The sequence below is a fragment of the Cryptotermes secundus genome, unplaced genomic scaffold (assembly GCF_002891405.2).
Source record: "Cryptotermes secundus unplaced genomic scaffold, Csec_1.0 scaffold19, whole genome shotgun sequence".
NCBI classification, from domain to species: Eukaryota; Metazoa; Arthropoda; class Insecta; order Blattodea; family Kalotermitidae; genus Cryptotermes; species Cryptotermes secundus.
In genome coordinates this window covers 2,318,569-2,344,305 of record NW_019729897.1, presented here as the reverse complement: position 1 = coordinate 2,344,305, position 25,737 = coordinate 2,318,569, and the positions used below count along the sequence as shown (strand labels likewise).

The 25,737-nt window shown below is 43.4% G+C and overlaps 1 protein-coding gene across 6 annotated transcripts in view; it reads right to left on the bottom strand.

Moving 5' to 3' along the window:
- The window catches only part of LOC111865663 (fasciclin-2), a 410,157-nt gene extending 385,895 nt beyond the window's left edge, over window positions 1-24,262 (bottom strand). For all 6 annotated transcript variants that reach the window (XM_023853850.2, XM_023853853.2, XM_023853852.2 and 3 more), the window contains exon 1: window positions 23,466-24,262. In XM_023853850.2, coding sequence (XP_023709618.1) covers window positions 23,466-23,526 — 61 coding nt within the window. In that variant the 5' untranslated portion in view covers window positions 23,527-24,262. The remainder of the gene's footprint in view (window positions 1-23,465) is intronic.
- Between the last annotated feature and the right edge of the window lie 1,475 nt (window positions 24,263-25,737).

Here is a 25,737-nt window from a genome sequence, read left to right as displayed (position 1 = left end):
GCGACGAGCTGATCACCCGCCCAAGGAGTCCTACCGAACGTGTAAGATCGAGAAAAACCGAAGCTCACGGAGAAGTTCACGGAGGTAGGCCTAGGCCCACTGGGGCTGTAGAGCCAAGGAAAAAAAATATGGAATACTGATGGACTCGGGGGAGGAGGGTTCAATTCTCTGGAGTTATTCACTGAAATATCTAACCACAGAGCATTTCTCCAACTTCATAAACGACCGCTGATTTTGACAAGTGTCTTCATGTCCCACCGGGCATCCCTTGATCCGGTTGCTCTCTTGTCATGCATAATTAGGTCGTGTTGTTTCATGGTGCGAACGTTGTGGTAGAACATACCCACAGACCGATCCCCCGAGAACAGGGGTTGGTTCACTGCTACACAGCCGCCGATAATGTGGAACGAAAGCAATTGGCGGTCCGCGAATAATAAAGGCTCGCTTAAAGTAGAGCTCGATTACTGTGTGATACCACATGCGCAGAAACCGATTTTCGTGTATGGGCGGAATGGACGAGTCCATATTCTCTTACAGCAGATACGAGGGCTACACATTTCAGTCTGCTGTTAGCAGCTGGTTTCTGAGTTAGGGCGGCCGCACACCAACTGCGTCAAGACACGCATCAAGACATGAGACAAAAGACGGAGTCTTGCTTCATTCGTGATTCGTCAGCATGAAGCTGACGTCTGCATCATGACTCAGACCGGTATGCAGCGGTTCTCATAATCTCATTCGTTTCAACTATGCTCCCTTCTTTGCGTCATGTCGCAGACATCGTGTCTTGACTGTTACATGTCTTGACGCATGCCGGTGTGCGGCTTACCTTAGAGCTCACTCACTCCTCTGTCCTGTTTCCTCTTCACTTCCATTACTTTACATAGGTTTGTGACGTCACATAATAATCGAGCTATATGAGAGAATAGCTCAGTTAGTGACGTGACCAACAGGATCCGATTCCCGACAGCGAGCGTTGAGATTTTTTCTCCTTATCACCAAATCCAGAACTCTATCGTAGTATCGGCAAACACTTCCCTTCCCACGTGTACAGATGCCGCCTCATGGAGCTCGGCGCTCATCTCCATCCACTGCTGAGATCATTGTGCAGTGTTTTACTTCCACGCCACTAAATACGTTCCCACTGCATTCCTACAATAATGATACATTTACAGCTAGGAACTACACAGCATTCATACCGCAGACGAACTTAATTCGACAGACTGAGCTTTGTATCTGCGGTTTCGAATGTAACAGTTCTCATGTTAATCACTAAGGTTGGAGAAAGACACTTTTATTGCATGTTACAGAGTCGGTGGGCGAAACACAGTACAGTTAATGACATCTAAAGTAACTATGCGCCGGTCACGGTAGCCGAGCGGTCTAAGGCATGTATGTACTGTCTTCGCTCGCTTGGAAGCCGGGATCGTGGGTTCGAATCCCACTCAGGGCATGGATGTTTGTGTGCGCTTTTCTGTGTTTGTGTACAGGTAGAGGCCTTGCGACGAGCTGATTACCCGCCCAAGGAGTCCTACCGAATGTGTAAGATCTAGAAAAACCGAAGTGAACGGAAAAGTTCATGGAGGTAGGCCTAGGCCCACTGGGGCTGCAGTGCCAAGGGGAAAAAAAAGTAACTGTGCTGGCCGTTTAGTTGCGGCTGCTCCTCGTGATCTTGCACTGGCTTTCACACAGACACCAAGGAAATTCCAAGAGGACAAACGTAACTGTAAACGTTGCCATTGTTTCGGGAGTTCATTATTGCAGTTAATGAGATAAGCTCTAAAATGTCAGAAGAATGACATTTATAATATTTAAAAATTAAGTTCCTACCACACCGTGTCATTATAACGAGGAATCGGTTAATGATCTTTAGGGAAATAACCGGTTTATTCTGAGAAAAACGTAAATAAACTCTGTGGGCAAAATGATGAGATTTCTTAATGTTCAGTTAGGAGGTGCACTTAGTTATAAGTGTGCTTTAAAGACTAAACTACTGACATGACTATTAACATTATCCGTTGCGTGGGAACGACTCGACAAAGACAGCCGTCGCTAGGCAACGGCTACCCAACACATCAGCCACAATGAGGGAACAGCTGGAAACTGCTTTCTATGCAGTCCGTGGCGAGGCTCATCGGGAAAAGTTAGTCAGTTAATGAGCTGCACATATCAGTTAGTGAGTGAACGAGAGTGAGTGAGTGGGTGGGTGAGTAAGCGAAAGTGCGAGTGTGTGTGAATAAGAGTGAGATATAGCAGAGTTACTCCCCAGTAGAGGGGCAGTAACCAGTAGTAGTCAGACCATTCCTCCAAACGAAAAGGAACCCCCATTTCGAAACACGTAAAAGTATCGAAGGAATAAAAATATGGCCATGGGTTACGAAGGGCCCCGAAATCAAGAGCGACTGTGCTGACGAGGGCCACCAGCAATATACTGACTAGACTGGAGTTAGCCAGTCATGGCTAGGAGTTGCGGCTGCAAGTAGCTGCCAGACAGTCGCCAGCCGGTAAGGACATGAGTATGGAAGCGGAAGAATCTGCACTGTTGAGTGCCGTTACCTGGCAACGATTAGAGAACACATAGAAGACTTTATGTGGGCTACAGTACAGTGATCTGGAGAGTGAATAGATCTACGAATTGATTATAGTTACTTCCAGTAAATCCATTTATCCAAACCCCGTGCCTAGTCAGTAACACGTGACACTACCTTATCACTAAGAGTTAAGCTTTGTAGCCAAGTTCTTTCCCCCTTTTCCACACAGGGTTACCTGGCAAGACCTGATAATTGGCAGCTGTTGCCACGTACTGAGAAGTTCCATGTATACCACCCGCAAACACTGCAATATTTATGGGAATCCCTAGCAGGAGTAATGGGGCAAAACGACTAGGCAGGAAAGGCGTAAATTAAAGAGAAAAAGCGATAAGTGATGGAGGGTAGCGGGTATCAGGGAACAGAAAAAAAAAAGATCATGCCAGCAGGAGTGTGCAGTACGTTACAGCGTAATGGCATGCTACGATCCTGAAGAACTTTCCAGTTCCCTGCATGAAACTGTAGTTACAGTAACGTCTGCACAGACAACGGCAACTTGTGTTGCTATGGCAACTATCCGCCCTATCCCAGGATGAAAGCGAATCTGTAGCTCATAGTGTCCGTATTTCGTGAACATTGTTTCCTACTGCTTTAGAATTTATAAAACGATTGCAAGAATTTTAATTTCAAAATAAGAGAAAGACTGTCAGGACTAACTTCTCCAATAAGCGGCGGTCGATCGCTCGGTATAGTTCGCTTGCGGACTAAAGCCGCGGAGTTTCTTTTTCTGTCAGAAGGTTACGGAAGAATTACCTATTCGGCAACTTAACTCCAAAATTCAACATCGCAAAGAGCTTCACCCGACGTAATCCTTGGCCAATTCAATCCTATCCACATCACTGTAGGATATTATCTATAATATCCAGTATACTGTATTGTTTCATCTCCTCGATTTTTGAACAAAAAATTGTGTACACATTCCTTGTTTCTCCCACCGGGCTGTGAGTCCAGTCAATCCGTCCTTGTTTACTGCTCAGCCCTATCAAACTGTGCTCTACCTAACACATCTTTAAAGGCAGGCTATCATCAGCATCAACACTACTTCAATACACTGATTTTCTACTTCATGAAAATTGGTAGTTAACTGGCTTAACAAGCTCCACCATTCTCGACCTGCGCACAAGATGGAGGTGAGCGGTCAGCTTCTCGTCCCTGCCGCTTTACTCCGGGTGAAACAGCCCCGGCTATCTAAAGGATATGAGGCTGGGTGGGCCTCAGAGCCGGGCTGGGCGCTATGGAGAAGAGAAAAATCTTGCTCGTGCCGGGGATCGAACACCGGCCGTCTACCCCGTTGGCCGTCGCCATACCGACTGAGATATCCCTACACCTCAAATCCCCAATACTTCTTCAAGCGTGGTACTTAATCAATTAAGCAAAGGGATAACTTTACCTTTAAGTTTTACAGGTTAATCGATAATTAACAGCAGCGCCATAGGGCAGACCTCGTCAAACACTCAGGACTGTTCTTCCGTACTCTTGCCCACAAGACATGACATCCTCAGAGTTCAGGGCAAATGCGTTAAATCACTAAATTCCTCCCTGTCCTTAATTCTACGTGCTTAATCTGTACTGGGTTAAGAAATAAAATAACTTTGGAATCTAGAACAAACAGACCTACATTTATTTTCCATATCGGGCCACTCAAATAAGCACTGAAAACGATCACCCCCCACCATAGAACGCCAAGCAATCCTGACCCAAAACCTGTGTCCAGTAATGATGAATCTGTGTACTGTTTTCAGTCATTTAAGTATGTTAAGGTTAAAGCAAAGCTATTCCTGTAACAGACCGCGGACAGCCATGGGATTGAGAGACGTCGAGGTTCCCACATTTTTCAGACAATCGGCTCTCAGATGGCGGTTAGGTTGTCAGTCTCACAAGCCGGCCGCCCTTTACCCCCAGGAAGATTCCTGGTACTCATTTCTGTTAGAGGCTGAGGCTGAAAGGATCAGATAAACTGAAAAAAAAAAAATCAATGACTTCATCGGGAATCGAATCCGCGAATTTCTGACTTGTAACATGGTGCCTCAACCAATTATGCTACCGCGTGCCCTTTTCAGCAATTTACAGACCCGAAATACTAACCATAAACAGAACAGAGGTAGAGCACGTAAAACCAGGAACTACGAGAGAAGCTTAACTCATCTCGTGGTAAGACTGACTGCACATGGTGTTTCGGTCTGGCAGCCATGCGAAGATGTTCCCACTGTGGAAACAACATGTTTCTGCTCTTCACAAACAAAACAAGTCCTATCAGGGGTCCGGCACATTGGGAACCGTTACAGCAGAACAATTCTGACAACAAAACCCACTGCTGGACTTGATCCTGAGTCAGCACCTTGCAGTCCACACCTTCACAACCTCGCCTACTTCAATCCATTTCAAAATTGTCCTCCTACGTACTACTTCGCCTTGGAACAGATTCCTAACAATATTCTGTTTGTATTTATTGCTTCTTTTCATCGGAGTGACCGCCTCTGTGGCTAGTGGTCAAAGTTCCTGCCTACAGATCCAGAGGTCGTCCCGGGTTCCATTCCAGGCGCTACCAGATTTTCAGATTTCTGAGAAGTAGTGGGTCGAGAACGAGGTCCACTCAGCCTAGTCAGGACAACTGAGGAGCAACTTAAATGGAAAAGTAGCGACTCCGGTCTAGAAAACCGAGATTAACGGCCGTGGGAATCCGTTGCGCTGAACATGTGACACCCTCTATCCGCAAATTTCCACTAACTTCGCCGACAAGCGGCGGTCGCTCTGTCGATATAGCTCGCTTGTGGACTACAGGCTACGGAGTTTTTTTTACATCAGAGTTACACGATAAGTGACTAGTTAAATTTATGATTCCTTATTAAGAGACGTGATGACCGTGAATGAAGAATCACTAGAAAGAGACTACAAGTTTCTGGGAAAGAGGGCCGTCCAATGCTATACAGTCGGGCGCCTATCGAGAGTCGTTAAATAACCAATCCGGAAAAATGAAGGTGCGTTACCGCTGCGCCTACCTTTTGCTTTGTGCTACTGTTCAGATGTTCCAGAATATATCTTAGTGTTTCAGCCGCTGAAAGGGCACAAAACATATTCTCAGTACCGGGGTTTTTTCAAGCGCAGACAGAAATGAACCACAAGAATGGAACACAGTGTTTTACATTAAGTATGTTTGTAATATTCGTGATAGCAGGTGGCAACACTTGGAGGAGGTGACACCCTTTTTCACCTTAAGTTTCCGTTTATCTTCGTCTCTCCAAGGTCGTTAAAAATGTTTTAAGTCTAATGTATGCGCTACTTGTTTGCGCTCGGTGTTTGCCCATTCAAGAGTAAAACCTGTATTTCTTTCCATGGTGCTTGTCTGAGAGTCGGGATAGCGTAGTCCATACAGCCACTGGCTACAGGCTAGACGACCAAGGTGTCGGAGTTCGGGTTCTGGTAGGGTCAAGAATTTTCTCTTTTCCACGTTGTCCAAACAGGATGTGGGGCCCACCCAACCTTCTATCCAACGGGTATCGCGGTTTCTTTCCCAGGCGTAAAGCTATCGGGGCGTGAAGCTGAACACTTACCTCCAACTAGTGCCAAGGTCAAGAAAATGTTGATCTATACATCCACTCCCCAATATGCCTCCATGGCGTAGTGCTTAATTAGTTAAGCAGGGTGCCTGTCCAATCGCTTATCTTCCATTTCAAAATACAAAGGAATTCGTAGATATGTCCTTAGGTATCTCATTAAAAACAAACAGCAACACTACTACAGGGTCTGAACGTAAAATTAAAGTAAAGCTATCCTTGTAACAGGCCGTGAAGGCCCATAGGGTTGTGAGATGTTGAGGCTCCCACATCTTCTAGACAATCGGCTCACAGATGGTGGTAAGACTGTCAGCCTTGCGCGCCGGCCGCCCCTTACCCCCAAGAATATTCCTGGTATTCATTTCTGTTAGAGGCTGAGTCGACCCCAGGGCCATAATGCGGCTGGAAGGATTAGGTAAATTGAAAAAATCCACTTCATCGGGATTCGATCCCGCGACCTTCCGGCTTGTAGAATAGTACCTCAAATTACGTTACCGCGTGCAAATTCAGTAATAAATGACAACCGTTTATATATGTATATTATATATAATGTTCCTACGTATCTATGACTACATCTAGAACCTAATCTAGGAGTCACCTACGTTACAGAAACATAAAAGTGAATTTTTAAAACAGCCGAAACCAGATAAATTATTGTCACGTGTTATGAGGACTAAAATTCTGAAATATAAAACAACGCTTCGGGCTTGAAGAATGGATGCTTTAGAACTAATTACGGAATTATACTATAAACGAGACATCAAGTGGACAAGCTGATGGTATACACCATGTCAGCAGTAGTCACGAAACGTCTGTGGTGAAATATGAATTTAGGAAGGAAATCGGTGGCCAATCAACTCTGCAGCTGGAAACAATGACACGCTGCATTTCATATCCTTAGGTGTACTTCACGGAAGCAGCAACAAGGGAATGCAGTCTTCTGTCCATCCTCCTGGCCATTCCACGAAACTACCAACCAAACTAAAAAGACAGAGATCAAGGAAGGAAGAAATAAGTGAAGGAATGAAGAAATAAAGCATAAAACCGAATCGTACATAATTACTTTGGATGCAGACACACCTATAGAGGGGCTGCAACAAAAACCTGGATACAGACGGGCAGCAGAGCGACGGATTGTGAAAATTCAAAAGTGGGCTGAACTGAATCCGGATAGAGTCGAATGCTAAGAGTGATGACCCATCGGGTGCCACAACAACAGGAAACGTCTTGGTCGGTTGTGTGTGAGGTACCTGTAAGGACGCTGTTTCAAATGACAGGTCACGTACTTACTTACTCATGGAGCTGAGCCCAATTCTGCAGCTACTCAAGAATTTCCCAGCATTTTATGGAACCCGAAGGTTCATCACCGTGTTCACAAGAGCCCTACACTGGTCCCTACCCTGAGCCAGATCTATCCAATCCATACCATCCCATCTATCTCTATAAGATCCATTCTAATATTGTTCACCCACCTACGCCTTGGTCTTCCCAGTGGTCTCTTTCCTTCTGGCTTTCCCACCAATATCCTATACGCATTCCTCGTCGCTCCCATTCGTGCTATATGCCCTACCCACCTCATCCTCCTTGACTTGATCATTCTAATTATACTTGGACAAGAGTACAAGTTATGAAGCTTCTCATTACGCAGTTCTCTCCAACCTCCTGTCACTTCATCCCTCTCCTGTCCAAATATTCTCCTCAACACCCTGTTAAATGCACAGGTCACGTAGCGCTCAATAAGAATGACTGGAAATGAAGTGGTCGTGGCCTATATAGAGGCGTTATCCTGGCTTTCATCAAGAAATAAACGAAGAGAACCAAGAAAAACCTCAGTCCATGCAACTGGTAACCCGGCCTTGACTAGAGGCAGATACCTTTCGGATACAAAGTAAAGTTACCCTTGAGCTTGACTAATTAAGCACTACGCAATGAAGGCGTATGGAGGAGTGGATTTATAGATCCACATTTTCTTGACCTTGTCACTAGTTGGATATGAGTGGTGAGCTTCACGCCCCGGCCGCTTTACCGACGATGAAACAGCCCCCGGTAACCATTCTATAGGAGGCTGAGTGGGCCCCAGAACCGGTCTGGACGACGTGGGGAAGAGAAAATTCTCGACCCTACCGGAAATCGAATTCCGACCTCTCTGTCGTCAAGCCAGTCGCTATACAGACTACGCTATCCGGACTCCACTTTCGGATATACAGATCTACAGAATTATCGGTAAACCAAGCTGCTCTGTTCTTAGCTTGCAACGAGACAGGCAGGCTGACATCTCATGACGTCGCCAATTCGCGGAGATCAATAACGGTTGACAGACATGAAGAAACCGCTGCTGTTAACATTCTACGAACTCCGAAACGTTACTACGCAGAGAAACCGTAAGTGCGTCATTATGGAGTCGCACTCTGTTGCAAGCAGCAACCCAAAATCACAGACGGGAAATGGCAGTCCTTGTTTCGCTGTACGCTTCTGTTATCACGAGACGTGCAACATGGGCACCTTCAACACGTTCACAATAACGTTATTACGCGCTTCAGTCCCATGAAGACGCGATCTTAAACGTGCTCATGCAGGTTATATTACATACTGACCAAGTTTAACGGCATTTATTTTCGCGCAGTTTTATTTGAGGAGATGCAAAAATGAAACAATGACATTTAAACTACTGGAAGATGTTTAATCTAACTCCATACACCAGAGTCACACTTGTGACGCTGGTCGTACCACAGCCTGTCACAGTAATTCAGTTTTTCATATGGAGCCCATATATTATAAAATTTAAACTAAGGGGAAACAAAGTATTTTGCAACACAAGAACTTGAAATGGGAGTACAAAAACGCATAGGCCTACACACCTTACGTCGAGTCCATGCCACACGGCTGGGTATTATTTCTGTATCATGACATCTACAGTTGATCGTGCATCCATTTTGGAATAAAACATTCTTTTCAGTCAAACAAGCACTGTGGACAGTCCCCATAACACTCCAGACCAGTTAGCGTTTTCCTAAATTATTTACAAGTGGATAAAGAACACAACACTTTTTAGGGTCAACGCTTTCATTTCTCCCGCCATGCGCGTTACGTGGACTCTAGGAAAACATGTTGGGTGGGGAGATGGCTCTTGCTTGAAACGTACGTAAAGATAACGGAGACAACTTGACGCGACTGACTCCGAGGGCGAGTTCCTACCAAGCAGCAGTTGCAGAGACAACTCAAAGAAAGCTCTATATGAATGTCCGGTAGGAAGAAATAATATAATCTGAATAAATATGCAATATCTAACGGAGTGATCCAGTGATAACGCTCTCGACCTGTATTCAAAGATGCTAGGAAGTGCCACTACTCTATGCAATGGGTTCACCTGTCACAATATTTTTAATGTTTAACTAGAATAATTTAGTCTTCAAGGGTTGGCAGCAACAACGTTCTAGTATAAAGCAGCTTGATGGCCTTCACAGGTGAATTCAAAACAAGAATGGCTCCGTCCCTGAAGCAGAGAGCGGGGAAAGGGGTAACGGCTAGCAGCACGGCATGGCGGACTGACACATATCATGCACGGCGTCCCAAACCTTCCAACTCCAACCCAAAATAACTTATACTCACAGTATTCCAACATAATTTACACCTTGGGAGGAGGAGAAACACTAAAACGAACCATAAGAAAATTTGCTCTGAGGCTATGAACTTACTGGAAACTGCAGTTTCCAGCGGGACGATACTAAGTGACGCTACAAACACAACCATCGCTTGTTCGGAGATGAGTAGGTAAAACATACCGAATGTTGTGGTTCAATGGTAAGCATCCTTGCTTCGCTTCTGGATGATGCCGGCATCAACTCTGAAAGGCTACACTTATTGAATTTTTCTACATTATCAATCGTATTTTTTTTAAACAACGTTTCGAAGAGTGGACTCCGTCTCCGCCCTCAGACAAAAGCCGACTGACTCAGTTGGGCCCAATAGTTGTTTAAAAAAGCAGGACGATTGATAATGTCCAAACACTTAATAATTGTATTAATATAACATCGTCACAAATCTCAGATCTTATCTGAAAGCCTAGTTATCCTATGATTAATCAGATTTCCCCCGAAAATTCTGCGAACGGTTTAAAATAGGCCTCGGTACCTTGCTTCCAAACCTCAGGCATTCTCCCAGGCAATGCCATATACCGTATCTATGCAACTGATTCTCGCCTTCAGAGCTACATTACTAACTACGGCCAATCCACCGCTGAGAGAGAACAGCAAGAAACTAAATGATTTCGAGAGAAAGTGATACAGATGGATATTGCGTCTGTTTATGTTACACTGTGTTGATGTGCCTTGCTTTACTGACAAACGAAACAATTAAAGGAGCCTAAATATTTTGATGGACAGAAAGAAAACGTAAAAAAAAACTTTTGTGATGTTTCAAACAAACGATAAACACTGGGAATTACACAGCATTGTAACGTCATGACATGCGTAGTTTAGACGTGCTGAGATAGGCTGCAATCACCCCAACCATTATCAAATGTAGCGAGACAACTCCCTAGAGAACGTTAACTCTGTAGAGTTCTTGATAAGATGACAGTTGCTCGGCTTGTCAAGACACATTCTGCTAGTTATGAGAATTGTGTTCTTCAGAGAACAGAGATGACTTCAGTGCTTACTCTCCCATCCTTGTGACTTCAAATCCACTTTAAATTATCCTTCTATCTATGCCTAGATCTTCCAAATGATTTCTTCCCCTCAACTTTTCCGACCAATTTTTATCTAACAGCCGCCAACTTATTTGATAGGCCTCGTGAAGAAACAGGTAAGCGTATAAACGTAACACTACAGCAGAGCTTACGGGCTATCCTGACAGGCCCCATGTTTTCGCGACTGCCTAAATACTGGATTACATTGTGATTCTAAATTACTGTCGGTGTTTCGGTTTAAAGGCTATGGAAACCTCGACAATAATTTAGAATTATCCTGTGTATTAAATGGGCCATAACAACCTGCTTCCAAATCCTTACTTACTCATCATCGTGCTCTTCGTTCAGTCTCATGCGATCAAATATTCAACAGGGCAGAAACGTGGGGCGTGAAACTGAAAGAAATGAGTCCGATGTATTAGTACGACGCGATCAAACCAGCGCCGACATCCGGCGTCGGAATGCGCAAGAGCTTCAGTCCTTGCGTGATTAATGAGTCCAGACATGATAGCTACTTACTGGAGAATGTGAGACTTAGGTACCGAGCTATTTTTATGTCTGTTTTACTCAACATAAAAACACTGTTTCAGACTCTTGGTTTTTGATGAATCGTCGTTAAGATTGGCTCACATACAACATTACTGCAAGAATTAAATGTAATGAGAAGAACCATGACACTTACTTTCATCCTAATGCTTCAATTTATATATATGCTAGTAAGAAAGCTGTAAAATTCAATTCGTGTCTATTTACGTGCAAACTTAACAGCACAGAGGCCAATTACAAAGCTAGCACGAATGGAGAAATACACAAAAATAATTAAAAAAACAAAATACAAAAATGATAGTCTATATTAATAATATAATATAAAATAATAATGTACTTATTTCCTGGTCCATTTCTATGCACAATTTCCGCAAGTATAAACTCCAACTGTGTTAAATGTTTCCCGACATAGCTTCAGAGTTTCCCCATATTTCTCCTAATTGTTGAAATGTAAAGAATAGTTCATATAAAATGTACAGGTAGATTTATAATTTATTTGATCAAAAAAGTTTCATGTGCCTACCTACAACGCTGTATTAAGAATCACCATAAAACCGATAGTGAAACTCTCGTGGCCGACGTGTTGTTTCACATTCTACTAAAACGTGTCTTAATAGAAGCTGTATATTTTGCAAAAGACGTCTCACATGATGGCAACATCAAGTGGTCGCGCGGTTGCCAAATTTTAAAACTTTACTGGAGGGCAAAAACACGGGCATGATACGCCAAAAAAAAAATCCTCATACGTAAGCTACAAGAGGCAAGTTAAAACTGCCTGCGAGGAATGCTGAAAGAGGGGTTCATTGTCGTTCTTTTTGCATGCCATCCTATAATATTCATTTATTATGTGAAAAATAATATTTCAATAAAAGGTGAAATATTTTAAAAGGTTACAACATGTTCTTACATGCAGAAGTGACATTCTGGCAGTCATATTGTAATGAACGTACCAGCTGACGATAACGGGTTCCACAAACAATATTGTAATAATAAAATTCAGTGAAACGTGTGGCAACAGCAAAGAAAGCAATCACAGAAAAGCAATGAAAAGAAACAATATATAAGAATACAACATATAACACGGCACACCAATCTGTGTGCACTGTTGCTGCTCATTATACGCTGGCCGCATTCATTTGTTGCAAGTCTCCTCTGTTAAACTCAACACTTAGTTGACACATCTGGTCACGTGTTCCTACTTCGTGTTTCTTGCATTTTATTAATGTCTCGTATTTAACTCTTTTGTTCTGTTGTGTCTTGTGTCATGATTTTAGTTTAACTCCTTTTAGTCTCCCATATATTCCTTCCTGATATAAGAACCTTAACAATATTAGACGTAAAAGTACGAAATGTGACGCTAAACATTGTGTAATTATCTCTATTCTCCCGTTATCTACTTCACCACTAACAAAGATAGTTGATAAAGCATCGTTATATAACTAACCGTGTCACTTAATACCGCTACTTTTTTTTCCTTGGCAGTACAGCCCCAGTGGGCCTAGGCCTACCTCCATGAACTTCTCCGTTCACTTCGGTTTTTCTAGATCTTACACATTCGGTAGGACTCCTTGGGCGGGTGATCAGCTCGTCGCAAGGCCTCTACCTGTACACAAACACAGAAAAACGCACACAAGCATCCATGCCCTGAATGGGATTCGAACCCACGGTCCCGGTTAATACCACCACTACAAACACAAAACGAACATCTCATGAAACGTACTTGTAGCCTTATAATAAGAGACCATCATTTCCGGTTAAAATTGCGAGCTGTATTCACAATCCCATTTTGAATGCATTCACTCTCATTCATAAAGGTAAGATAAAGTTGTCCCTGCCGGTCACGGTAGCCGAGCGGTCTAAGGCATGCACTGTCTTCGCTCGCTCGGAAGCCGGGATCGTGGGTTCGAATCCCACTCAGGGCATGGATGTTTGTGTGCGTTTTTCTGTGTTTGTGTACAGGTAGAGGCCTTGCGACGAGCTGATCACTCGCCCAAGGAGTCCTACCGAATGTGTAAGATCTAGAAAAACCGAAGTGAACGGAGTTCATGGAGGTAGGCCTATGCCCACTGGGGCTGTAGTGCCAAGGAAAAAAAAAAAGTTGTCCCTGTGCTTAACTAATTAAGCACTACGCCATGAAGGCGTATGGGGGAGTGGATTCAGTCTCATGCATACACTCCATAAATCACCTACGGGGAACTGTTACTTTGTTCCGGCATTTCCATAGCAAAATTCTAGCAATGAGTTACAAAAACTCTGCTCCGCCATGTTGTGTCATGCATACCGATATTTCGCTGAGTACAGCAATTAATTTCACGCCGCGTATTAAATAACACACACATACAAATATTAACAGAAAAAAACAGGGCATGCCAACAATTTTTAATCATGAATACGGGAAGACGTATAAAAAATGCAGTCGGAATGTGAAATAGACAGACGAAACACAATTCCCGAGCCATCAAAATAATAATGAAATATTCTGGAAAAGCAAACTGACGGCTCGCAATTACTGGGACACAGTCTGGTTATTTATCAGCAGCAGCATTTCGCTCCAGTTTAATCAATCTGCTGGCTGATTAATCTGACTGTGTCTGCTGCAGTAGGTATTCTTGGTAATCAAGCAAATCAAATCTAAACTAATTTGGGCGTATCACAAATTCCACATCGACAGATCGGGTCTTGAACCCCAGACCGTTTTCCATTCGACGAGAGAAAACAAGATGTTCTGGGTAACACTAATAGCCTACTTAGGCCGCGCCATAGCTCAAGCGGTTAGTCTCTGGCTTCCCACCGCGACGGCCCAGGTTCGATCCCGGGTCTGGTCAAATGGGATTTGTGGTGGACAAAGAGGCGCTGGGGCGGGTTTTCTCCGTGTACTTCGGTTTCCCCTGCCAATCTTCATCCACCAAATTCTCCATCATCATAATCACACGGGGCCGCCGAGCCGAGTGGACCCAGTTGGACTCCACCCCCCCCCCACTAAGCGAATTAAAAAAATAGCTTACTTGCATTTCATTCGACAAGGACGACATAGAAAACCCACTACGCCGTTGTTTAGTAACAACAGTGTGATATACAGACACATGTACTGATGGGAGCGATTTATGTAGCCCGCCGCTGAGACGAGCTCGGGTGCCATAATACCTGTATACATACCAAGTTTCATAGAGATGGGTTCACCCAATCAGAACTTGATAAGGGGAGGATACACAGACACACAGATAGCATGGTGATCGTATATACCTACTGTTATTTTTCTCAAAATAAGAAGAGTAGACTAAAAATCCCTGACTCAGATGTGCCGAACTAACTGCGAAAGAAGGACTTCGCTGAGTTGCCGAAAGAAACTAATTAAATTCAAAAATAATTTCTTCAGATCGCATACAGCCTAGTCAATATTGTCACGTGAGGGTGTGTGCGTGACTTAATAAGACGTGTTTTGGACTGGATGATTGGATTTGTCACGTTATTCGCGCAACTCGGGACTACAGGCAACTGCAGCCCTATCGCTGATCTACACACTTTACAGTTCACCGTCACACACGCACTTGGGTTCTCAGTCTTCACTAGTCGTATCCTGGAAACGGAATTATAACAGGCTCACTTTCACTTTAAATCGCACATGAAATCTTTTCATATCCTAGTTCCTTTCTTGCCATTATTCTGCAACTGCCATTCCGATGACTCGGCTCAATTCAATTCCTCTGCCCCCAAGGCCGGTGTCTCGAAACTCGACTACGATTTCTCACACGAACACTCCTTTACAACCATTCTGCACGGACCCGGCAGAAAACACAGCTTCTCTAGTATTAGTAAGGCGTGCTTATAGCGCCGGTGAATAGCAACGGAAGTGACTAAATTGTTGCTTGCGTATTCGTTGCAGCGGGAATGTGTTTACAGAGTCGTTGCGTAGCAATGAACGCCTATTCTGACTTCTCTCTAGGATATCCTCATGGCGGCCAGGATCGGCCATTTGAAGTAGTACCGGGGATTATAACTCTATTACATCTCTTACTTTCATTTCTAGAGGTCAGTTTGGATTCGAGTAATGTAATTATTTGTCTACCACAGAGAATTCAGATGTTTATTACGGAAACACCTCTAACCTGTACACAGCAAACAGAATGTTAATGTTTATAAAGTGTTCAAACGACGCAACAGTACAAACTCTTGCACGTATCATCAGTCTATGCCTTTCAAACTTCGGCGTGCTACTGAAATTAGAATCCGAGTTACGAAATTCATCTACCTTACAAATAAAGTCTATTTACTTACTCGGCCGTAATTAAGCCCTTTCCGGCTACAGTTTTATTTGATGTAAAGCTTTCAATGATACACTCGTATATAAACAATAAAATACATCATTCTTAAGGAAATTCTGGACGACAATCAGAGGATTAGAGTTACAAGAAATGGATAAAACTTTAAGCATTATAAAGCAAGACTAATTCCTAGCCTAACTAACTAAATCCATGGAGTTCAGCCCTTCTTGAGAAGCCGCCAGTTGTTCAGCTCTTCAAGAATTTCCCGACGCCTTATGGAACCTGAAGGTTCACTGCCGTGTTCACAAGAGCCCTCCACTGATCCCTATAATGAGGCAGATCAATCCAATCCATACCACCCCAACCTAACTGTCTAAGATCAATTTTATTATTATCCATCCACCTGTTTCTAGGTCATCCTAGTGGTCTCTCCTTCTGGCTTTCCCACCAAAATCCCATATTCATTCATTTGTTCCCGTGCGTGCTACATGCCCTTCCCATCCAATTCTCCTCGACTTGAACATTCTACTTATACTTCATGAAGAGTATAAGTTATGAAGCACCTCACTGTGCAGTTCTCTAGTATCTCCAATCACTTCATCCCTCTTCGATTCAGTTCCTACACTTTTATCGAGATGTAACGTGTATTAAAAAAAAATGGTTAAAATCGGGGCAGCGGAAAGAGAAATGTCAGTTTCTGGCGGATACACTAACTCTGCAGTCTAGAGTCTCCACTATTAATTAGCTGTCAACGATATCGTTGTTATATTTTTTGTACAATTTGTGTTTGTGTATTAATTTTCTTTTAATACTCACATATGTCTCTTTGGTTGTAGGCCCATTACCCCCAACTTGTGTAGTGCGTCGTTGTTTTCTGCTGTGTGCGTACAGCTAGTATGGGTGTTTCGTTTGTTATACAGAAAAAACAGATCATACAAAAGAATATAACAATACTGTGTATACAAATTTCAGATAAAAGAAATAAACGCACACATCAACTTCAATGAACTACATAAAAGACACCCACGCCGCCAAAAATTACGTTAAAAGATCCTACAAAAATATTGAAACCGTTTTTTACTACATTTAATAGGGCGACATATTTTAATCTGTATCTTAATCTTAAAATTGAGCCAAGCAGTGCAGTGAACAATTTAGCATAACGAGGACATCTGATGATTACATTATAGAGTCGAAACATGTTATAAATGAAGATTAAAGTGGCTGTAACGATCTTGTGCTGCATTGTGACGGAAATATATATTGAGTAAATAACTGGTATTACGCAACAGGATGCTGAAATGCATAAAACTTTGAATTCATCAAACGAGTTATCATGAAGTTATCAGTCCAAGTACAGCAGATAACTTATCTGCTTAACCGAAATGTAAATAAAGTGTAACAAACTTCTGAACATTCGTCAATACTCTGTTGTCGTAATTAACGTTAAAATAACAGAGGCAAATGAAAATATCAATCAAAATTCTAAACACACAACTCAAAAACCAATACCAGTGTGTGCCTTACAGCAGGGTGTTACCTACACTGCAGTGTATGTTATGGGTTGAACAAAACCGAGTAATGCATATAACACGACAATATATAACAAGTTTAATGATGTAAGATTTGAGGCTTTCACGGCGGTGACTATGAAGAAAGCAGTCTTCTGGGATTTGGCGCCGTGTATATGTGGTGTTAACCGACGTTTCGGAGGAACGTATCGCCTCCATCTTCAGGGTAGAAGAAAAAATATAAGAAATCTGCAAGCGAAGAGACCGTGAGAACCGGTAAAAGCAGACTGTGCAGTTATATTTTTTCTTCTACCCTGAAGATGGTGGCGATACGTTCCTCCGAACGTCTGTTAACACCACATATAAACGGCGCCAAATCCCAGAAGACTGCTTTCTTCAAGTTTAATGATATTTAATTACAGATTATATAAACTCTGGAGTATTTTAATACGCTACGGATTTCACTCGGGTACCGAAGGGTCATCGAAAGTTACCTTTTCCATTTCCAGTGCTCCGAACAAGCATCAAAATATGTCGGTGACCAAGTTAGGATTTAGGAGGAAAAAATCGATGTACCAGTAATTTCGACCGTTAATTTGTATTTCATAACAATGGCATACTGCATATCACCAAGTGACCATTCAACCAATTCCATAGAGCAGAGTCATCTTTAGAAACCAACAATAGCTCAACCGGTCAATTTTTTCCCTTTCACAGATCCACAGGTTCACTACCGTGTTCACAAAAGCCCGCAAGAGTTTCATAAATCTAGCCCAAGCCCTCATACCCTCTTCTTTACTACATATTTTAAAATCATCCTACCATCCATGCTTAGGTATTCGAAATGGCCTCTTCCGTTCATGTTTTCCAATCCACATTTCATGATGTAATGTGTATGCATTTCGTAGTAACATTCCATAAACAGTGGAATGCCATACTAAAACACTTTCCGTGCTAATATTTGCAACTTCGAATTTCATCTCAACAGAGTGACGCCTGTCAGGGCTTTACGTGCTCTGTATTTATTTATGAATCATTTATTTAACTGTCAGTCGCGGTCTGTATTCAGTCTTTTAAGAAACAAAAAGATAAGAGCGAAGCTCCCCCCCAAACCCGTTAAGGATTTCATGTTTATAGATTGACGTTACGCAGAGGTTAACCCCGAAAGTGCAGTCTTCACTGGTTTCGTATGCAAATACCCACCGATATTCTCTGATGGAAATAGTAAGATATTCTGAGCATATTGGTTGGAGCCGCAAGCGGACACCGGTTAACGTGAGATATTCTTCAATTTCTTCAGGAAAATGCTGAAATAATACGGATCCTCTATGGCTACGCCTATGACTGCGATGGTAAAAATAAAGTTTTTGCTAGTGAAAATTTAACGGTGAGAGAAATACAAGCACCAAGCGAAACAGCGAAACGAGGGGCCATAAAACAGTGGTCAATTAGCAACTCTGTTACATCACTTCAGTTCATGAGGCATTCAACAGCAACAGCTCCCTCAACGGACATCCAGGATGGCAAACCGCCCGCGATTCGGTTTGCTTCACTGACAAAATGCTATAAAACTAGAAACAAACCGCTGTTTTGCTAAAAGGTTTGATTGGATAAATGGGCTTCGTTAATCTGACGTTCCCAGGCGGTTGGTCGCCGGCTTCCCACCGCGGAAACCCACTTTCCATCCCAGGTCATATGGGATTTGTGGTAGACGAAGTGTTTGTGGGACAGATTTTATACGAGTAATTCGGTTTCCCCTACCATTTTTGCTCCACCAACTGTTCAACATTCATCTACCATCTTGGTTCATCCTAGTCCGTCACACTAGTAATTGCATGTACGTCAAGTGAACGATGGTTAAAAATCTTATATATCATCTACCCTCATTATCATAATCATCATCCGAAGACCGGTACAAGAGCCCAAAAGCGGTCGGAGTACCAAGAGGACTCAGTCTCACCCTGTCCTACCAGTTAAAAAAATGTTACAAGATCAACCGTTGTTCTGAAAGGTAATGCATACAGGACTTCTTCATGCTGATATAGCGCAGACTCAATACTCAGCTATGTGAACCACCTGACACTTCGGGCAGCAGAAACCAGAGGTTCAAAACTGCCAACACCAGAGTCCGCCACTGCACTCATCTTGAGCCACTTCCACCCACTTTCGATCCTCGCGTTCTGTTTCTAAAGCCTGAATTTTCCCTTAGGCGAGAGGATTTTACGTTATGCAGTTATGTGATGTCCTTTTCCTCGTGGATTAAATCAAGACTGTCAGTTTGTGAACTACGTAACGGCGAATTAAAACATGAAATAGCTCCTCAATTATCATCACGAGGCTGAGTGGACCTCGTTCCAGACTCACTACTTCTCAGAAAATCTGGCGGCGCGGGAATCGAACTCGGGACCTCTGGATCTGTAGCCAGGAACTCTGACTACTTGATCGCAGAGGCGGTCCATTATGGTCACTTAGAAAATAATATAAATGGATAACATCTCTAAGGAACAAACCTATGGTGTTTCTTGTATACTGCGAGGCACCGAATAAAAATAGGATGTAATCTTTCTAATTCATCACAGCAGGAGTACCACAAACACATTACGAAAAACCCCTCTTCAAACTGTGCACCGACATTAATCCGCTGCTAAAACATTATTTATGCCGCTGTAAGGCTACGGGGCTCTAATTCAAAAGGAAATGCGGCAGAGGGCTCAAACTGTCCGGAACGTTTTGTGCTTAGACACAGCATCTGGAACTTCGCGCTTTCGTAACACAACCTAACGACCTGCTACGTAAATCTCCAGATTTAATCACCGATAATTATATTTTAAGCAAATCGAATCCACTTGAGCTGGCTTGCGTTTCTGTGCTCGTAAGCGGTAGAAAAGCACCTGCTTCTTCTTAAAATTAGAACTGCCTTCCTCACCACATCGACACGGCCACCGTTCGCTCCAGGATGCACTGCACAGAGCGGATCCAACTTCTGCCTATCATGGCCGTGCCACAGCTCAGGCTTCCTACAGCGGCGGCCCGGGTTCGAGTCCACGTCAGTTCATGTGGGATTTGTGGTAGGCAAAATAGCACTGGGGCAGGTTTTCTTCGAGTACTTTGGTTTCCCCTGCCAATTCTCATTCCACCGACTTCTCCACACTCATCATCATCTATCATCCGGGGCTGGTACAGTAGGCAAATTAGTGGCCAACGTACCAAGTGGACTCAGTCTCACCCCATACCACGAAACTAAAAAGAAAAATCTAGTCGCCGGCTTCCCACAGCGGCGTCCCGCGTTAGATCCCAGGTCATGTCATGTGGGATTTGTGGCACTGGGGAAGGTTTTCTCCGAGTACTGCTCCACACTCATCATCATCCATCAAGCGGAGCTGATAAAATACGCCAAATAATGGCCGACGTGCCAAGTGGATTCAATCTCATCCCATCCCAAGAAATTAACAAAAAAAAGTCCATCATAGGACAGAAATGTTCGTTCTATACGAACTGGAGAGCGCACACGGACGTAATACAAAGCACGAGTTTATGGGCCATGCGAGTATAATTAGAATTGGCTTCCTTCCCCGTGCTGTCAAGGCCACTACATCTCCAGAGCGCACTGCGTAAGGCCAATCTAATCTAAGTTCATCTTCACGAAGCGGAAATTCTTAGTAGCAATCTTGTATACTGCATGCATGTTTATTTGTTACGAAGGCAATTTCATAAAACTTGGTCAGGCGGTTAATTTTCTTTAAACCGCGCTAGTTACTGTCTGTGACTACAGCCCTTTGTTGGGCCTTAGCCGCGTTTCATTTTCTTAATCCTATACACAGTCCGTACGACTCCTTGGACTGGAGATCAGTCCGTCGCAAGGCCTCTACCTACACAGAGAATAAACGCACACAGACATCCATGTCTTGAGTAGGATCCGAACCCAAGACCCCAGTGTTCGAGCTGGCGAAGACTGTTCCTTCCTCAGGCAGCGCGGCCACTGTGACCGGCCGTTAGTTAGTAGACAACGCACAAATGTCGTTAACTGTAGGCTAAATAGCGCTGGTCATATGGAACCCGACAGTTCATTACCGTGTTCACAAGAGCCCGCCAACAGAACCTATCCTGGACATGCGGCTCACAGTATCACATACATTTTCCTTTATCTCAATATATCCAACCACTTATTATCCAGGTGTCTTTAACTGTGTCCTCTCATTAGATTTTCCATTTCTACGTGCACTTCTCGTTAACTCCAATGAACAGTCCTTCTTGAGAATCTTGAGACATTTCTCGCCTCTTAAGGAAAAACAAGTATAGGGCAATATCTAGCAGCCTGCCTATATAGATATGCGTAACATAAAATTACGTGCATCCAAATGGACCACTGCCAATTCCTGCGGCGTGATTTATTAAGAACTGTAATTTATTAAAAACAGGAAAAAAGAACAACTCAACGCCACTAAATGAAATTTAAGGCTTCCTGGGAAAACAGCGACCTCGCTTCCCCGGAGGACTGACGAATGAAACTGCGAAACAGAAAACACTAAAAACGTAACAATGAAGGATTCGGTACAGCGACTTCAGAATATCTCTGGTAGGTCCGTGTACCGTTTTGTTCGATCGCTGTGCACATACACATACTTGTTTAACAGTAACAGTTTAACCATTAAAGCACAGTGGTTTTCTGTACAACATTTAAAGTCTTACACTTTCCCCAGTGAATTTATGAGTTTTGTATGAACATCAAATTACACAGCGATTATTTCCCTAACACAACATTAACCGATCAGTCCTTGACACGGGGATGCCCAGAGTTTCTTGTGAAGTATGAACTGGATTTACAAATATGACGAGCTTCTGGCTTCGACGAATTAATGCTCTTTTCCTGAACTAAATCCGATTTAACGTTGGACATTAATAAAGTTTAAAATTAGTATTTCAAGCACTGCAGAACATTCGTGGGTTACGTAAGTTGTTAAAACNGTGAAACATTACCGGCTGCGGTAGGAGTTTTTAAATCTGCTAGTTATAACGAAGCCGGTCACGGTAGCCGAGCGGTCTAAGGCGTGCACTGTCTTCGCTCGCTCGGACGCCGGGATCGTGGGTTCGAATCCCACTCAGGGCATGGATGTTTGTGTGCGCTTTTCTGTGTTTGTGTACAGGTAAGGGCCTTGCGACGAGCTGATCACCCGCCCAAGGAGTCCTACCGAATGTCTAAGATCTAGAAAAACCGAAGTGAACGGAGTTCATGGAGGTAGGCCTGGGCCCACTGGGGCTGTAATGCCAAGGAAAAAAAATGTCAATATAAACATCTATCACGATCCTCTGAATATATTCTGGATATAACATTCCTTCATTGCAAAAGTTTGGGGCTACAGTCCCACTTTCCATGAACACAATGTCTCTTACGGGGAATTCTACACGATGTAGCTGGGTGGCTTCATCATCGTTGTAATTTGGCCTAGCCCTTCATTCAGATTGGGTGAAATGTGTTCTTCCTATCTGATCTGTAAATTTCGTCGAAGAACTACCTCGAAGCAAGGGGCCCATAAATACTATGCGATAAAACGTTAAGACCTTTGTTTAGAAAACACATGGCGAACTTTCGATCTCCAATTTCGACAATCGATACCGAAGTCGATCCAGTTGCGATCCAGAATTTCGTAAATAACTCCATAGAACATAACTCTTCAACAGCTTACAGTCACTCTGGGCTGGATCCGGAGCATCAAAATGAGGAGGCCCCTAATAGTAACAACAAATTGCGGTCATGGCTTTCTTTGTTGTTATTTCATACAACTAAAAACACAAACATTCCGTGATTTTTGATAAGTAAACATCTCAATAAAATCTGCGGACTCTATTTTTGTTTTGTGTAGACCCCGGGGCAAGCGCCCCGGCACTCCCCTGAATTAGGCCCTGTAATCACTCAGCTGTAGAGATATTCTCCATCCCTTATACACAAAATCCTAGGTTTATTATAGAGTTCACAAGAGCCCGCCACTGGACCCTAATGCCGAGCCAGTTCAATCCAGTCTACATATCCATACAGTTTCTTTTAGACCTATTTTAACATTATCCTCCCACCTATAAAACGTGGTGTCAAAAACTTCACGAAAATCTCCTAAAAATCTTCGTAATCATGCTCACAGCATAAAGAGTCACAGTGCAAAGGAACGAGGAGCGTTCATTCACAAATGCATCTACACAAATTTACAGATATTACCCTGTAGCAAATACGTCACGATAAACCATGAGATTCTGCACGAAGAACAACGACTTTAGGCGATGCAGGTTATTCAGCACCGAACCAGGCGATAAAACCTTGCAGATCTTACCTGTAATCGCGGCAAACAAACAAGACGTCAGCAACACAGCACCTCTGCTGAACTTCCCCATTGCTTCAGGATCTGTATTCACTCCTTGACTTCTTCCTTGATAACACACTGAGATAAGTTCGTTGTTATTTCCCCGTTGAAACAAATTCCAACTCCAGTCTTCTCTATACTCCTTTAAAAGTAAAAAAAGGGCACAACTACACGAATTACTTCGTGTCGGATGTCAATTAGGGTACTTTTTCATGCCCCCCACTTGGAAGCTTAAAAACTCATGCAACACTTGATACCCTCACAAGTTTGTTTCTGCACTTTGGGGACACTCTACAGCAGAAAGCACCTTCTAATATACTTTCTAAGAAATTTCTTGCTTTTTCTAATAATATTACGCTACGCATCCGAACGTCACTGAAATACTATGTTTACGGCGAACTAGCCATCCTCTGCCGACCGGCACAGCCACCTGGCACTCCAGCTCACTTTCGTTCTATCCGCGCGTGTGAGTAAGAAGGCAGTGGGCAAAAAAAAAAAGGCATCGCCCGTACTGGAACTACTTCCTAGCTTCCGCGCGCGCGCACTACACTGTACCACTCCGCAACAGCGCACACTCAATTACACCCACATTATCGAAAGATAAGATGTTTCATAATCTCAGCAAACAATACTATCAGGTAAAATGATTTGTAGAATCACTCAAAGTACCCGTTCCTTAGTTACACTCCAAAAGAATTCTCCTACACAACCTCCAGTAACCACACAACTCACAACAGCGACGACCACGACTGCGTTTCTCCCACCCAGCTCGCTGTACCTCTCCCGCTCCCGCGCGCTCTCACTCACTCAATTGCTCGCTCACTCTCTCTCTCTCTCTCGACAACCTGTTTACGAATACCGAGAGTGAACGATACTAGCGACATCTCTCAGCCATATTCTTACGTCATATCAACAGAACCCGGGTCCAGAAATGATTTTTGCATATAAATCTTTCTACTCACCAATGTTTCACTGAATAAACCTATCATGAAGTAAGGGTCAAGAGAATAAGTGATTTTCAAATATGATCTGTGTGCATTGTCCCTGTGCTTAATTAATTGAGCACCACGTTATGAGAGTCTATGGGGCATTGGAGGTATAGCTCCACCATTCTTGACCTCAGCATTAAATGGAGCTGATTTGTCTGCTTCATTTCCCCGCTGCTTTACCCCCGGGAAAGAACCCCGGTACCCATTGGATGGGAGGCTGGGTGGTCCGCAGAGAAGGTCCGGACGCCGAGGAGAAGGGAATAATTTCTCGCCCTTGCTCGGAATCGAACCCCGGCAGTACAGCTCGTAGAGCGTCGCTAAACCGACTGAGCTATCCCGGCTATGTATGATCTGTGGGTTTTGTTACTTATTCAAAACACTATCAGAAAGAGAATCTTTGACTGCCCTCAGGGATATCAATTTATTGAATTTAGAATGGACGTGGAATGAAAGTAGATTCCTCGCCAGTTGAGACATACTGTACATGGCTTAACTGATAACGCTCCCAGTCTGTAGGCAATAGAATCGAGCCGTAGGATTTTGGGGGGGTAATGAAATGAAACAGCCGGTCACGGTAGACGAGCGGTCTAAGGCGTGTACTGTTTCGCTCGCTTGGAAACCGGGATCGTGGGTTCGAATCCCACTCAGGGCATGGATGTTTAGTTTGAGTGTGTGCGTTTTTCTGTGTTTGTGTACAGGTAGAGGCCTTGCGACGAGCTGATCGCCCAAGGAGTCCTACCGAATGTGTAAGATTTAGAAAAACCGAAGTGAACAGAGAAGTTCATGGAGGTAGGCCTAGGCCCACCGGGGCTGTAGTGCCAAGGAAAAAATGAAAGGGATGTGAAATGAAGTCAATTTGGCTCAATCTGAAATACCATCCCAGTATTTGACTGGAAGGACTGAGTAAAACAACGAAAAATCTTAAGGATTGCTGGTGTTCCGTCCGAAATTCGAATTGCACACATCATGATTACGAAGTCAGAAAAATTATCGCTTGAGTCGACTTCCTTCGTACTAGCTCAAATAACATTTTCAGTTCTGCAGTCTAATGTAGTCGGAGTACACTCTTGTCTCCATAACGGTCGCTCATTTTCATGCCCAAAACCAAACCCTGTCAGCATCAACCTATAACTTGATATCGGGGTACACGAAACACGCTGTATCGCCCATTTGGCTTCTAAAACTTGCAATTTATACTGCATTACCAACATAGCTGCACTTAGTGCCTATTTTTGCTGAAATATATATATATA